The sequence below is a fragment of the Gossypium raimondii genome, chromosome 6, assembly GCF_025698545.1.
Source record: "Gossypium raimondii isolate GPD5lz chromosome 6, ASM2569854v1, whole genome shotgun sequence".
NCBI classification, from domain to species: Eukaryota; Viridiplantae; Streptophyta; class Magnoliopsida; order Malvales; family Malvaceae; genus Gossypium; species Gossypium raimondii.
The window spans coordinates 15,938,681-15,953,054 of record NC_068570.1 but is presented as its reverse complement, the minus strand read 5'-3'; the positions used below and the strand labels follow the sequence as shown (position 1 = coordinate 15,953,054).

At 31.1% G+C, this 14,374-nt stretch overlaps 1 protein-coding gene across 2 annotated transcripts; it reads left to right on the top strand.

The window, feature by feature from the left end:
- Nucleotides 1–5,887: 5,887 nt before the first annotated feature.
- Nucleotides 5,888–13,371, top strand: LOC105773443 (LRR receptor-like serine/threonine-protein kinase ERECTA). Of its 2 annotated transcripts, none has more exons than XM_012595365.2 (27): nucleotides 5,888–6,549; nucleotides 6,958–7,096; nucleotides 7,241–7,312; nucleotides 7,436–7,507; nucleotides 7,612–7,683; nucleotides 7,782–7,853; nucleotides 7,949–8,020; nucleotides 8,140–8,211; nucleotides 8,303–8,374; nucleotides 8,468–8,536; nucleotides 8,634–8,705; nucleotides 8,816–8,887; nucleotides 9,041–9,112; nucleotides 9,240–9,311; nucleotides 9,386–9,457; nucleotides 9,541–9,612; nucleotides 9,790–9,861; nucleotides 9,935–10,006; nucleotides 10,088–10,159; nucleotides 10,241–10,312; nucleotides 10,683–10,751; nucleotides 10,864–10,935; nucleotides 11,037–11,110; nucleotides 11,197–11,325; nucleotides 11,598–11,945; nucleotides 12,093–12,463; nucleotides 12,591–13,371. In XM_012595365.2, the coding sequence occupies exons 1-27, from the start codon at nucleotides 6,465–6,467 to the stop codon at nucleotides 12,924–12,926; spliced, it is 2,916 nt and encodes a 971-aa protein (XP_012450819.1). In that variant the 5' UTR covers nucleotides 5,888–6,464; the 3' UTR covers nucleotides 12,927–13,371. The 2 variants fall into 2 exon arrangements, with proteins under 2 accessions (XP_012450819.1, XP_012450818.1); XM_012595364.2 differs by having other exon boundaries at nucleotides 5,889–6,549; nucleotides 11,595–11,945.
- Nucleotides 13,372–14,374: the final 1,003 nt, after the last annotated feature.

Below are 14,374 nucleotides of genomic sequence, written 5' to 3'. Positions count from 1 at the left end.
TTTCTCAATTGAATATTCCATAAAATATAATAGGCCCTTAAAAAGTCCCTAATGAACATTAAATTTACTATCAAACCCTAAAATTTTGACATTTTCACAATTTAATCCTAAAATCAAAATCTAACAAAAATCACTTTACAAAATCATAAAACAACACAATTAAAGCTCCAAAAACATGGTATTCATCATAAACATTCAAAATTCATCAATGTAAACTTCAAAAATTTTTAATAGAGTAAAAAACGAAGGTACGGGCTAGCTGGATCTAGTTGCAACGATCTCAAAAACATAAAAAGTATAAGAAACGGGATTAAAAATCACTCACATGCAATGAATTTGTGATTGGACGATTCTCCCAAGCTAAACATCCATGGCTTTCGATTATCACAAGCAAAAATTAAAGAAGATGATGACAATTTCATATTTGTTTTATTTTTAATTTTAACCTAATTACCATTTTGCCATTAAAATCACATTATTTTATTATTTTCTTTTGTTTAGCAATCCAACTAAGTTAGTTAGGGCTAATTTACCACTTAAGTCCATAATTTAACATTCAAGCTATTTAATCAACTAAATGCAATAATTACCAAGTTTTGCACCTTTTACAAATTAGTCCTTTTTCTAAATTAACTATCTAAACTTATTAATATTTCCAGATCAAATTTTAATACGACTCAAATAGCTCTATAAATATTCTAAAAATAATATTTATGAGTCGACACGACGGAAATTTGTGGTCCCGAACCACTATTCCGTCACCACTGAAAATTGGGCTGTTACAACAATAAAATTATCCCTAAAATCACTTGTAAAACTAAGATTACATGCATAAGAAAGACTAGAAAATGTGCTACAATAGCAAAAAATAAAACTTAAGACAACACGGGTCTAAATCGACACATGAAATCATTTATTATTCTAAAATACTCTCAAAACAGAAACATATTAAGAAATTGACGAAGAGTCACCTACTTTCCAAGAAAAACTACTAGTGATCGCAAACGACAAGCACCAGCATCTGTCCATTACAACTTATGAAGACAACAAAGATACCCACAAAATAGATCTATAAACAGAAGCAAGAGAAGACATGTGTAGTGAATGAGAAGAAGAAAGAAAGAAAGAAAGAAAGTGTTGATGGAAGAAGAAAAAGGCAGGCGATAGCTAGCCTAGAGGTTGACACCGCGGTTGAGCAAAACAAAAGAAAAGGAAAAGCAAATGGAGATAAAAAAAGTTTTTAACAATTTTATTTTTTTAAATACAAATAAAATATAAATCTAATTTAAAAAACCATTTTTTCCATGAAAAATATTTATTTCCCTAGCAAAAGTCAAGTGTAATTCTATTCAAATTTTATTAGTGTTTTTCAAGCACATATCAAAATTTAATATAAATATTTAATACATGTGAATTATTTTGTGAAAATTTTGGTTTCATTCCTATTTTCATAATAAAAGGCACCAAAATTTCTAAAACAAACAATTGATAAGTGATAGAAATAAGTTATTATAATCAGGCTTGATTGTTGGAACCAAAAACTAAGGTTTAATGGTTGTTGAATTGAATTAATTGTTAAAATCAATGTGTAATAAAAATAAATTTTATTTACTATAATTTTATGAATAATTTGAGACTAAAAACATTAAATGAACTAAATGTGTTAAAAATAATTTATATAATAAAACAATTTAATAAATTATGTTGTAAGTGGTCTTATCTTCTACCACTCAAACACTAAAATTTTATATTCTAGTTAAATCAATCAAACAAAATAATATAGCACACCAAATAATATACCAGTAAACTTATATCCAAATAATCCTACGTTCCTTAAATTTTATTAGAGTTTGATGAAATCAAACACTAGGACAACTAGCAAGGAGATGAGATAAAGGTAAAGTTCAAATTTTGAAGTTTTAATAGTCGGGAGAATGGCTCAAGCAAGATTTTCTAGATCGGAAACATACTCATGTTTTAAAAAAAAGTCTATATTTTCTGGTTTTTATTAAATTTTATTTTGTTAAATTCAAATTAATTATAACATTTATTTTATTACATAATTATAAAATAATTAAATGATTAAATTTATAGAAATAAAGTACAAAAACTAATTACTAATTACGAAAGGGATTTTAATCTAAAACATTGAGACAAATAATTTTAGTACTAAATTAAAGGAAAACAAAGAGAGAGAGAGAGAGAGGCATTCGGACCCATGTGCTGGCAGATGAGGAACACGTTCTAATCCTAATCCAGAAACATTTCTCAACCTTCCTAATTATGAAAACTTAAAATTACAAATTAAAAAAAACAAAATTGAAAAAACAGAGGTTGACAGCAGCGTTAACGGCGTCAAAGGTGTCAGTGAAGGGACGAGACGAGACAAATGACCTTCCCGAGGTGAAATAAAACTTTATTAAATAAAATTAAAATTCTATTTGGAAATTTTTTGATTGATTGGATTAACTTTTTTCTTTTCTGAGGAGATTTATTAGCTCAGTGTACGATGGTCTTGGCTAGGGGTGAGTGGTGAATAGAATCATATCGAAATTAGGATAAAATTTTTGACTTGATTAATTTTATTTTATTAATTTTAATTTAATTTAACTTTTTTAAATTGAATAGAGTAAAATAGTAAAATTCTTCAAATTAAATTTAAAAGAATTAAATATATCAATTATTATAATATAATTAGTTTCATATTAAATTACTTAAAATTGAAAATTATATATATTTAAAAATTCTTTAGAAAAATACATGAATTGACAATTTAATTTTTATTTTGAATTTTTAAAAGTTTTATTTTTATTTATATATCTTTTTAGAATTTTTCGATTTTTAAAAAATGAATTTTTAATTTTTTTAAAATATTTTGAATATTTTGTAATTTTTATTGAAAGAGATCAATTTGCTCATTTTAAAATTGATAAGGACTAAAGTGGTGTTTATACTAATCTATTATTTGAGTTATTCAAATTATTTGAATTATAAAATTCAATTCAACTCAAATTGAAAAATCGATTTACTTATTTAAGTTGACTCGAAAACCAAACAATTCAATTCGGTTAACTCAAAATTTGAAAAAATCGATTTTTCAAGTCAAAACAAGTTTTACTTACCCTTAATCTGAATCCTTATTTATTTTTAAGATTCTTAATTTAGTTTGCTTTGGTTTTATTTACAGCAACAAAAATTACTTCAATTAAAATACATATGAAAAATTACTTGATATGCTCTTAGTGAAATTTTAAATTTCATAAGAATTTGAGAGATAATAAATATCGAATAAAATATTAAAAAGAACATACGTTAATTTTTAATATTACTTATAAAAGAATATATATATATATATATTATCACCATATAATATAATTAACACCAACGTAAACAGTATTTTAGGATATTGTACCTGCAAACAGATATACCTGATTTAAAATAGTACACAACGTAGATTTGTTATACGTGAGTTTTGTATGGTTAAAAAAATGCGAGTTTCGTGCTTTGGTTTATTTATTTTATTGTGTTTTACGCTAAATTGATTTTATATTATAATAGGTTATACAAATATTTATAAATATTATGCACTGAAACTTTGGAAAAATATCACTTTAAAAATTATTATTTTATCAATTTTGTTATATATATGTTTTTCACATAAAGAGGTAATTTTAAAGAATCAAAAGTCATTATAAACATAGAACAATGACGATAAATTAAAGATAATGATTCCATATAATCAAGATCTCTAACATTTAAAAATGATAAAATCAATAAAATAACAATAAAATATATAAATTTATTAAAATATTAAACTATTATAAAATATAAAATATAATTATCATAATAGAAAATATTTGATCCATTGTTGGTAAAGTTTTAGACTCCACAAACACAGACAAGCGTTGACAAGTATCCTATAAAAGTAAAATAAAATATTGACAAATTTTTAAAGTTGTTTATGAAATTAAAAAGAAGTACAAATACTAATTCTTATTATAAAATATATAAAAATTAATCTTTTCCCCGCTTTGTTGGCTGTCTCAAGGTATTCGTTTTCAATATATACCGGAAAACATTTTGGCATCAACAAACATATATGTTGAGTAAAAATCTCAAATTTTAGAGTAGTCAAAGGGATGATGATGACCAGTGAATAAGGAGCCAGCAGCAAATATGGTGAAAACAACTTAGGCTCATATCATTAACAAATTTCTGGCACTCCTAATGAAACATCCATGCTTTGTTCATTGTAGTAAATTGAAAACGAAGAGTATGAGATAATTTAATGCAATCAACAAAGGGGGGAATTTTTTTATACATTTTATAATAATTTTTCTATATTTTTTATATTTTAAAACAATTTTTATATTTTTTTAATAATTCTCTCTATGCTTTCCTTTTTTTTTACATTTTTAACTTTTGCTTATTTTTCCTAAAGTTTAAATATTTTTATAAATTTTATTGAGTTTAATATTATTTTATCATTTTTCATCGGGGTCACAGGTTGTGTAGATAATAACTTTAAAATTTTAGGATCTTCTTATAAATTTTTCTATATCTTTTATATTTTATAATATTTTTCCTATATATATATTTTTATAATATTTTCTATATATATATTTTTCTAATTTTATTGATTTTTATCAAACTTCCTCTTAGTGTAATAATCAAGATGTGACTCGTGGCTAATTTAATTGAAAAAAGAAAAAAAGCGAGAGATAGTTAATTTTAATGGTCATTTATTAAAGTTAATAGTTAAATGACTTTTTAATGTATTTTAGCAGTTCAAATATCGCAAAAAAAAGGCTTAATAATTTTTTTAAAAAAAGTTTTTTTACACCATTAAACTTTACTTTTAAACCTAACAAAATTTAATGATTAAAACGATATACATTGATTTGGTGTGATTCACGCGAAAATGCCAAGAGTCATTTGGTATGGATCCGAGAAGATTAAAAAGTAAAGAATACCGAGAGAGATTTGGATCAAGTTTTTATTAATGAGAGAAAATATTATCCTTATTAAGGTGATGTAAGAGTTTTTATGAGCTACAAACTTAGAAGCGATTCCGTTGCACAAGTGTTCGTTGTAAAGAGTTCAAAGAATTGAATTACGGTAAACCTTCTTACATGTATATTTGTGATAAAAGTGAGATCAAATTGACTTGCTTCCTATAAACTTGTGGATGAGCGAAGGACTAGGATTTGGGCAAGTTGGCTAGTTGTTCTCTAATTCGAGCTCCTCCTTATGATTCAGTGATTGAAGAAATTAACTCGACAAAGTGTTCCGAGTGAGGTGAAATATTAGCTTTTCATTTGCTTATGGTATATGGGGTAACTTATGTTTATCAAAAAGAAATCACTGATTATTGATAAAAATATTTTAAAAATAAAAAAAGAGAGAGTAAATTTTACATAAATTATATCAAGTGTTGAAGAAATTGTTTCGAATAATATTTCGCAAATTTTTTAGTACTGAAATTAGTAATCTTCCTCTATGTAATTAAAAAATAATTAAATAACAAAAAGACACAAAATGATTAGTATGTTTCATAACTTACTTTTCTTTTATTTAAAAACAGAAAGACCTTAAATAAAATCTAAAATTGTATAAAATAAATTTAATATCCAAAACATGACAGAAGTTAAAAAATAAAATTAAAAAGTGATCTTTCTTTGTCAACCTAGAAAAGAAAAGATTATTTTATCTGCTGCCAAAATACACAAAGAAAGCGACCCTTGATTTGTTTCATAACTATAATCTTTAGTACTTGAAAACAAATTAAACTACAATCTTTACTTAATCATCACATTATATTCTATTATTCATTATCCTCTGCAGAAATTAATATGAAAACAAAAAGAGAGAGAAAGTTGTATGTTTGTATGTTTGCAGTAGGCAGCGAAAATGGCAGAGCTATGATAGAGAGTTTTTCTTTTTTTTTTACATTAATTAAAATAATTCTTCTTTTGTTCATTAAATGATTCTTCTTTCTTACACTGTCTCGTTCTCTTTCGCTGTATTTTCTTTAACAGTTGCAAGTATTTTTTCCCCTCTAGGGAGACTGTTGTTTTTATATTATTATTATTATATGGAGGATGGAGGGTCTATATTTTGCGGAACGATGTGATGTAACAGAGCAGAGCAGACTCCTCTTCTAGCTCTTATTCTACTTTCTTCTCTTCCTTCTTAATATCGTTATATTGCAGGAGAAAAAAAAAACAACATATGTTAATAATAGGGACAACGAAAGTATCATAAAAAGTTGAGCAGATTCTTTGATTCTCCAGCATCATTTCCACAGCAAGTAGAACAGTGGGAGACAAAGCTGAGGCTTTTATTTTCTTGGGGGTTTTTATAAGAATATTTTGTTCTTCTTTCTCGAGTTTGAGATAATGGTGTACTGAGGTGGTTTGTTTGAAACAAAAAGAAAAAGGTTTCTTCTTGCAAAAAGAGGTTGAATGATGGCATTGTCATTTCGTTTGGAGTTGGTCTTGTTGGTTTCTCTCTTATGCTTGAATTTGGCTTTTGGGGATTCAGAAGATGGTAAGTTTTCCATTTTGTAATAAATAAAGAGGGTCTCTCCTCTGTTTATTACTGTATGTATGGCTCTATGCCTTTTTCTTTCTGGGTTTTGTTTGGTTTCTCTGGTATTGTAAGAAACCATTGACGAGTAGGAAACTTTTATTTTTCAAACGTATTTAAGTGTTGGTCTCGTTTTTTTTTTCAGAAGAAAATGGCTGCTGGTTTATGAACCTTCTTCTTGCTCGTAGTGTTTGTTTATCGTTACAGTTGTGGTTCATGCTAGAAGCAACAATTATATGATTTAAACTTCTTTTTAATTCTTTCAAAAGGTTTTGAAGATAAATTGATTCTTCACGTGTTGTCTAACTGTATATTTTACAAAGGAGCTAAGTTTTCGTGCTTTTCTATATGGTATGTTATGTAATGAAGGGGCAACACTCTTAGAGATAAAGAAGTTCTTTAGGGATGTGGACAATGTCCTATATGACTGGTCGGATACACCATCTTCAGATTATTGTGTTTGGAGAGGGGTCACTTGCGACAATGTCACCTTCAATGTCGTTGCACTGTAAGTTTTCTTTCATTTTGGTGTCTTTTGTTTTTTCTATTACTTTCTTGGTCTTGATGGTACAATTTTTCTTCGTTTTCCAAGGGTTGGTTTTTGTTTTTCATCATTCAACTGTTTTTTTTTTTGGGTTCTCTTGCACTGTAGCAACCTATCAGACTTGAATCTTGATGGGGAAATCTCACCAGCCATTGGAGATCTCAGGGATCTTCTCTCTCTGTAATGTTCTTAATTTTCTCTGCCTTCTCTTTGAAATCCTGCACCTTTTGTCGTTTGAAAAGAATCGTTATAGCCAAAACTTATTTGCCATTTTGCACGAATTTTTTTATGTGTTTTGATCAGTGACCTTAGAGGAAATCGTCTGTCTGGACAAATCCCAGATGAGATGGGTGATTGTTCATCTTTGAAAAGCCTGTAAGTGCTTCAAAGGAAAAGAGCTCAAGAATCTAATATTGTGAATGAGTTTTATGAAGTGGCTTTTAAGTTAGATTGAGCACTATTATCTTGTGTTACATCAGGGATTTGTCATTTAATGAGTTATATGGAGACATACCGTTTTCGATCTCGAAACTGAAACAACTGGAATTTCTGTAAGTTATTTTGAAGCATTTCTTACAATACCGTATCATATGAATTCTTGGTTGCTCAGTGGTGCGAATTTGATTTTTTTTAATAAACGACTGTTTAGGATATTGAAAAGCAATCAGTTAATCGGACCAATACCTTCAACTCTGTCACAGATTCCAAACCTGAAAGTTTTGTAAGTTATTTTGTATAATTTCTTAACATCAGCGAATGATTCACTGGTGACTGGATGAAGTTTTCATTCCCTAACGTATGATATATTGGTTCCAGGGACTTGGCACAAAATAGACTCAGTGGAGAAATTCCGAGGCTAATCTATTGGAATGAAGTGTTACAGTACCTGTGAGTGTAAAAGTGTTGCTGCACCCTTTTATTTCTACCATATAACAGTTCAATTTTAATGTTTTTCCCATCAAATGGCATGAATCCTTTATCCTTGGTTCTTTTTTTCGCTATTTTAGTGGTTTGCGAGGAAACAAACTAGTTGGTGGGCTCTCTCCGGACGTGTGCCAGCTAACTGGTTTATGGTACTTGTAAGTTTACTTTCTATCCCACTTTATTTAAGAACCTTGTTATGTCTTTTTTTTTTTGGCAAGTCTAACTTAAGTTCTCTACTCTTTGAAGTGATGTGCGGAACAACAGCTTGACTGGCAGCATTCCTCAGAATATAGGCAACTGTACTGCCTTCCAAGTCTTGTATGTACTCCTCATTCAGCTCAAGAGGACAAATGCTTTCAAAATGTCTGTATTGGTTAATTAAAAACCTCTTTTTTATCTTCTGATTGGTAGGGACTTGTCCTACAACCAGCTAACTGGGGAAATTCCATTCAATATTGGGTTCTTGCAAGTAGCTACGTTGTATGAGCTGAATTTTCTCCATTCTTCATCCTCAATGACCATGTAGCTAGTAAAATTTCAGTTTATTAATTGTTCTCATGTTGATTTTTGTGGCTAGATCTCTGCAAGGTAATCGACTTTCTGGGAAGATCCCTTCTGTTATTGGTCTGATGCAGGCACTCGCTGTATTGTAAGTGCATTTTGTTAATAACTGCACTTAAGTTCTTTCACTATCATCGAGTTCTCTCCTTTTTCCGTGCTATCAATCTCATGTTTCAATTTGTCATATGTGCTAACCAGGGATTTAAGCAGCAACAAGTTAAGTGGACATATCCCTCCTATTTTGGGGAATCTGACCTACACTGAAAAATTGTAAGTTGTTGCTCACAGTTCATATTATTTTAGTATCATTTGTCAGTGAAACTCTGATTTTAAGTTTTAGATTATGAAATTCAAAATATGATGAAACAGCTGCTAGTTTATATTCTTGACTGATATTTTGATGGGAAAATACCGTTTGTGTAGATATTTGCACGGTAACAAACTGACTGGGTCAATTCCCCCCGAACTGGGAAATATGTCGAAGCTGCACTATTTGTAAGATTAGATGGTCTTTGTTTATCTCGCTTATATGCATTGCTAATTGGCCTCTGCCAAATTGTTGTGCTATGTGAAATCTGGGATGGCAATGTAACATCTGTTATGTCGGTTCTGCCTTGTGCAGGGAACTGAATGATAATCAACTTACTGGGCATATTCCACCAGAACTTGGGAAGCTAACTGAGCTATTTGATCTGTATGTTAGTTTTCCTGGTGGTTCTGTATATGAAGTTCTTAGTATATACAAAGCACTTATACAAAATTTTGCAGGAATGTTGCTAATAACAACCTTGAAGGACCACTTCCCGATAATCTTAGCTCATGTACAAATCTCAACAGCCTGTAAGCACTGATATACTGATCTAATTTCTGTTCTAAACTTGAATAACCTCAAGGTAGTAACCTATTGATTGATTTGCTGACAGTAATGTGCATGGCAACAAGTTGAATGGAACCATTCCATCTGCTTTTGAAAGGCTAGAGAGTATGACCTATCTGTAAGCTTCACTCTTGTTATATTAATGCTCTATTTGGGATCTCAATGGGGGGCACCATGCTACCAAATGGAGCCTAAATGCTTGGTTCAAATATTCACTAATATGTATTATCCTTTTTAGTTTCCTTTAATTTTTCATGATGATGCTCATCACTCTAATCGTGTTGTTTTACCTCAGGAATCTCTCCTCTAACAATATCAAGGGCTCTATACCAATTGAGCTCTCCCGAATTGGTAATTTAGATACTCTGTAAGTACAAGTGCCCAAAGTTCTTCTTCTTTGCTCCTTTTATTGGTTCTTATTTGTTGTTTATTTTCTCCAGGGACATTTCTAACAACGAAATTAATGGCTCTATTCCTTCATCCCTTGGTGATTTGGAACACCTTCTAAAGCTGTAAGTGTTACTAGAAAAGGGATCTTGTTTAAGTGCTTAGCAATGACTCAACTGTATTATTGTCTTCTTTTTAACTTGTAGGAATTTAAACCGGAATCATTTGGCCGGAGTCATTCCAGCAGAATTTGCTAATCTGAGAAGTGTTATGGAGATGTAAGAAGCCTTAATTTTACTTCATTGAGTAGGCAAATATTTTTCCTTGCTGACTTCTCTTGTTATGCTTATACTTTGTAGAGACCTTTCAAATAATCATCTATCAGGTGTCATTCCTCGGGAACTCATGCAGCTTCAGAATTTGTTCTCATTGTAAGTAACGGTCAACTCCATTTTTGAACATTTATGTGATGAAATGAACATGTAAGTATTTATGGAACTTCAATTGGGTGGCACTTTTTATAGCTGTAGTAAAACTACTGTTGAGGCTCAAGTTTTAGTTACTTCCTTTTATAGCTCTGTTTTGGGTGTTTGTGGTAATCATATTAAGTCTTTACAATAATAGGTCCATCTTTTGATTAAAGTTGACACCTTATGTAGCTCAGCTAGGTTCTTAGATGATTATTGAGATGGTTATGAATTGAATATTTTCTCTTTTTCCGTTTTACCTGTTCTAGCAGGATCAAACTTCTTGATCATCTAAGTCTTTATTCTTATAATTTTTTGGTTCAAAATGATGCAGGAGGCTTGAAAACAACAACTTATCCGGAGATGTGATGTCACTAGTCAACTGCCTCAGTCTTACAATCTTGTAAGTTGACAATTCACTAAATTTTGTGGTATATTTTCAATATAGCTTTAACTTCCAATGGACAGTAATTCGAGCCTCACATGAATCCTATGCATTCTCGAAAACCTTGCAGAAACGTGTCTTATAACAACCTTGCTGGTGATATTCCCACAAGCAATAACTTTTCAAGATTCTCACCAGACAGGTTAGATTTTTCTTATTTGAATTTTGAACAAATATTTTTGAGCAGAAAAGCTACCATTTCCCCATTAAAGCTAACTTGGAAGTGAAAACAACTGTTTGCAGCTTTATTGGAAATCCCGGGCTTTGTGGCTATTGTCTCTCTTCTCCATGCCATGTGTCTCATCCTGCGGAGAGAGGTAATTCTGACCTGTAGAGTAACAAGTATTTTATCTTGGTATCTCGACTATTAATCATTTTGTTGTTCTCTCTCTTGTTTATGCAGTTGTAATCTCCAAAGCAGCAATCCTAGGCATTGCACTTGGTGCCCTTGTGATTCTTTTGATGATCTTGTTTGTTGCATGTCGCCCGCACAATCCTACGCCTTTTCCAGATGGATCGTTGGATAAGCCAAGTAATTTCTCTTTTTATGTAACTCCTTTTGCTTTGAAGTATTGAAACATTGGTGTACGGTGAATTATCTGAGTTCCAAGGTCCCATTTTTGGTTGCCAAATTGTTTATGCAAAATATATCATTTAACAATGTAAGATGGTAAGCTGAACTAGTCTAGAACAATTTGGAGAAGATTGGACAAGAAAATTAATCATGAAAGATTTTATGTTTTTTCTAGATGCCTAGTTGAATTTTATGCTCATGTTTTTGGCTTGTGAACTTATTAACAGCAGTTACTTACTTGAGACCGAAATTAGTGATTCTTCACATGAATATGGCACTTCATGTATATGAGGACATCATGAGGATGACCGAGAATTTGAGTGAGAAGTATGTAATTGGCAATGGTGCATCAAGCACGGTCTATAAATGTGTTCTTAAGAATTGCAAGCCAGTTGCCATCAAGAGACTCTATTCGCAGTATCCACAGTGCTTGAAGGAGTTCGAGACAGAACTTGAAACAGTAGGGGGTATTAAACACCGAAATCTGGTCTGTCTTCAAGGATATTCATTCTCCCCTTCCGGGAATCTTTTATTCTATGATTACATGGAAAATGGCAGTCTTTGGGATCTCCTCCATGGTAAGTTGTCTTCTGAAGTGGAAAAATGATTACATTGCTAGAATAATATGTTGGTAAAGAAATATTTCTTAATTTCTATGGCAAAGGAAGCATCTTTTTTTTTTTTTAAACTCTGAATTACAAATTTAAGGTATACTTTTACTGCAGTTTCTACCAAGAAGAAAAAGCTTGGTTGGGACATGCGTTTAAGGATAGCACTTGGAGCAGCGCAAGGGTTAGCTTATCTGCATCATGATTGTAGTCCCAGAATCATCCACAGGGATGTCAAGTCATCTAACATTCTGTTGGACAAGGATTTTGAGGCTCATATTACTGATTTTGGCATTGCGAAAAGCTTATGCATCTCAAAGTCTCACACTTCCACTTACATCATGGGCACTATTGGTTATATAGACCCTGAATATGCCCGCACTTCCCGCCTGACTGAGAAGTCAGATGTTTACAGCTATGGGATTGTCCTACTCGAATTACTGACTGGAAGGAAACCTGTAGACAACGAATCCAATCTCCATCATCTGGTAAAACCATCATCCAGTATCTTAAGTTTTATATAAATGTAAATGCGGTTGGCAAATCTTTATTTTCATTTTGATTTGGGTATTACATTTAGTTTAAATCGCCAATCAGTATTTATATGCGTATCAGATTTTGTCTAAGACTGCCAATAACTCTGTCATGGAAACTGTTGATCCGGAGATCACTGATACATGCAAGGATCTTGGAGCAGTTAAGAAAGTTTTTCAGCTAGCCCTTCTATGCACGAAGAGACAACCGTCTGATCGACCAACCATGCACGAAGTGACCCGGGTTCTAGGAAGCCTAATGCTATTAGACACCCCACCAACAAAACAGCTGGCATCGATACAACTGTCCAAAGTTACTTGCTACAAAGATGAGTATGTAAATCTCAAGACTCCACACTTAGTCAATTGCCCCTCAATGAGTACCTCACAAGGATCATGGAGAGGTCATATCTCTTGAAGCCAATCAATGTAAGCATCAAAATATTCCAGGAGTGAACAGCATTAGATGATTTGAGTGAAAAGTGATCATGGGGAAATGTGTATAGAGACTATGGTTTCAATTATTGTAGCTTAGAGAAAGAAAAAAGGAAAAGGATGGGACTTGGAAAGTTGATAGTACTGGTACCACAAATTAATGCTTGTATATTGTACCATATGAAATTATGGTGGTAACTTTGTTATTGTCTCAAAATGGGGTCTCTGCCTCTGGCAACTAAGCTTCTGCATTAGTGGGGTCGCAGTTTCAGGCTGAAAGGGGGAGAGTTGGGTGTGTGCTCTGCATAAAAAAACACATAATATACATGACCTGCAATAATGCACCGAGAAGCCTTAGCTGTGTTCTGAACGCTATCAGTTATTAGTACATATTTTTTATTACTGAAAGATAACCATCGATTTGCTCAGATGTCACCGTCTTAAAGCCAACCTGGGGCTTCCCTCCACTTTACTGCTTATGGACAACTCTTATCAATCAAAACACTCTATAAGTTGGCTGGGATCATGTTATACTCTGCTGTTAAAACAGAATAATATGACAAATATCTTTAAAAAAATGATAGAAAATATATTTGAAAAAAATTGATGTGTCGAAACCATAGTTTTGAAAAATAAAAGTTTTAGGTTGTCGACTTTAAAAAATAAAAATTGAGAGTCGTCACCAATATTTTATTAAGGTGTGATTGGGTCATTTAAAAACGACTTTGGTCTACGAATTTTAGAAAAACAGGTTCGGGAGTCGGTTACGTATGAGGAAGGATTAGCACCCTTATTACGCCCAAAATTGGTACCTAGTTAATTAATTAATGTCTTAATGTCGAGAATTTGCAAAATATAATCCTTAACAAAAAAAAACTTAAAACGTTACGTATTAAGACCCTTATCATTTCAGAGAAGAAAAAATAACACACGCAATGCGTTAGGTCACAACATTCTAATTTCCTCCAAAATGAATTAAGTCAGAATACTCGTATAATAAAAAAAATTTAAAAGAATACCCATTTATCCAAGATTTAAGAAATCGCGGCCCAATACGTTAGGGCACAATTCCTTTAAAATCTCAAACTCGGAATATTTCCTTTATTATTTTTTAGAGAAAAATCTTCATTTCGAGAAATCAATGCGTCACATCCAATACGTTAGGACACAACGTGTTGAATTCCCAATAATGAGTTCTTATTTTTTTGATTAAAGAGAAATGCTCGATCGTTAGATTTAACGAAGAAAATCGGAACCCAATACGTTAGGGCTCAATTTTCTTGAAAATCCTAAATACTGAGTATTATCTTTATTTTGAAAATTTTCTATTTTTAAATTTGAGTAAAGATGATGTAATGTTATATTATACGTACAAATGCTATAATAATAAATACAACAATAATAAATACATCAATAGCATAAAATAATATA

Coding starts and splice junctions, on each gene's coding strand:
- LOC105773443 (XM_012595364.2), top strand. CDS start 6,465: ATGATGGCATTGTCATTTCGTTTGGAGTTGGTCTTGTTGGTTTCTCTC. Junction 10,007..10,087: donor TTGGAACACCTTCTAAAGCT/GTAAGTGTTACT, acceptor TTTAACTTGTAG/GAATTTAAACCGGAATCATT. Junction 10,313..10,682: donor CTTCAGAATTTGTTCTCATT/GTAAGTAACGGT, acceptor AAAATGATGCAG/GAGGCTTGAAAACAACAACT.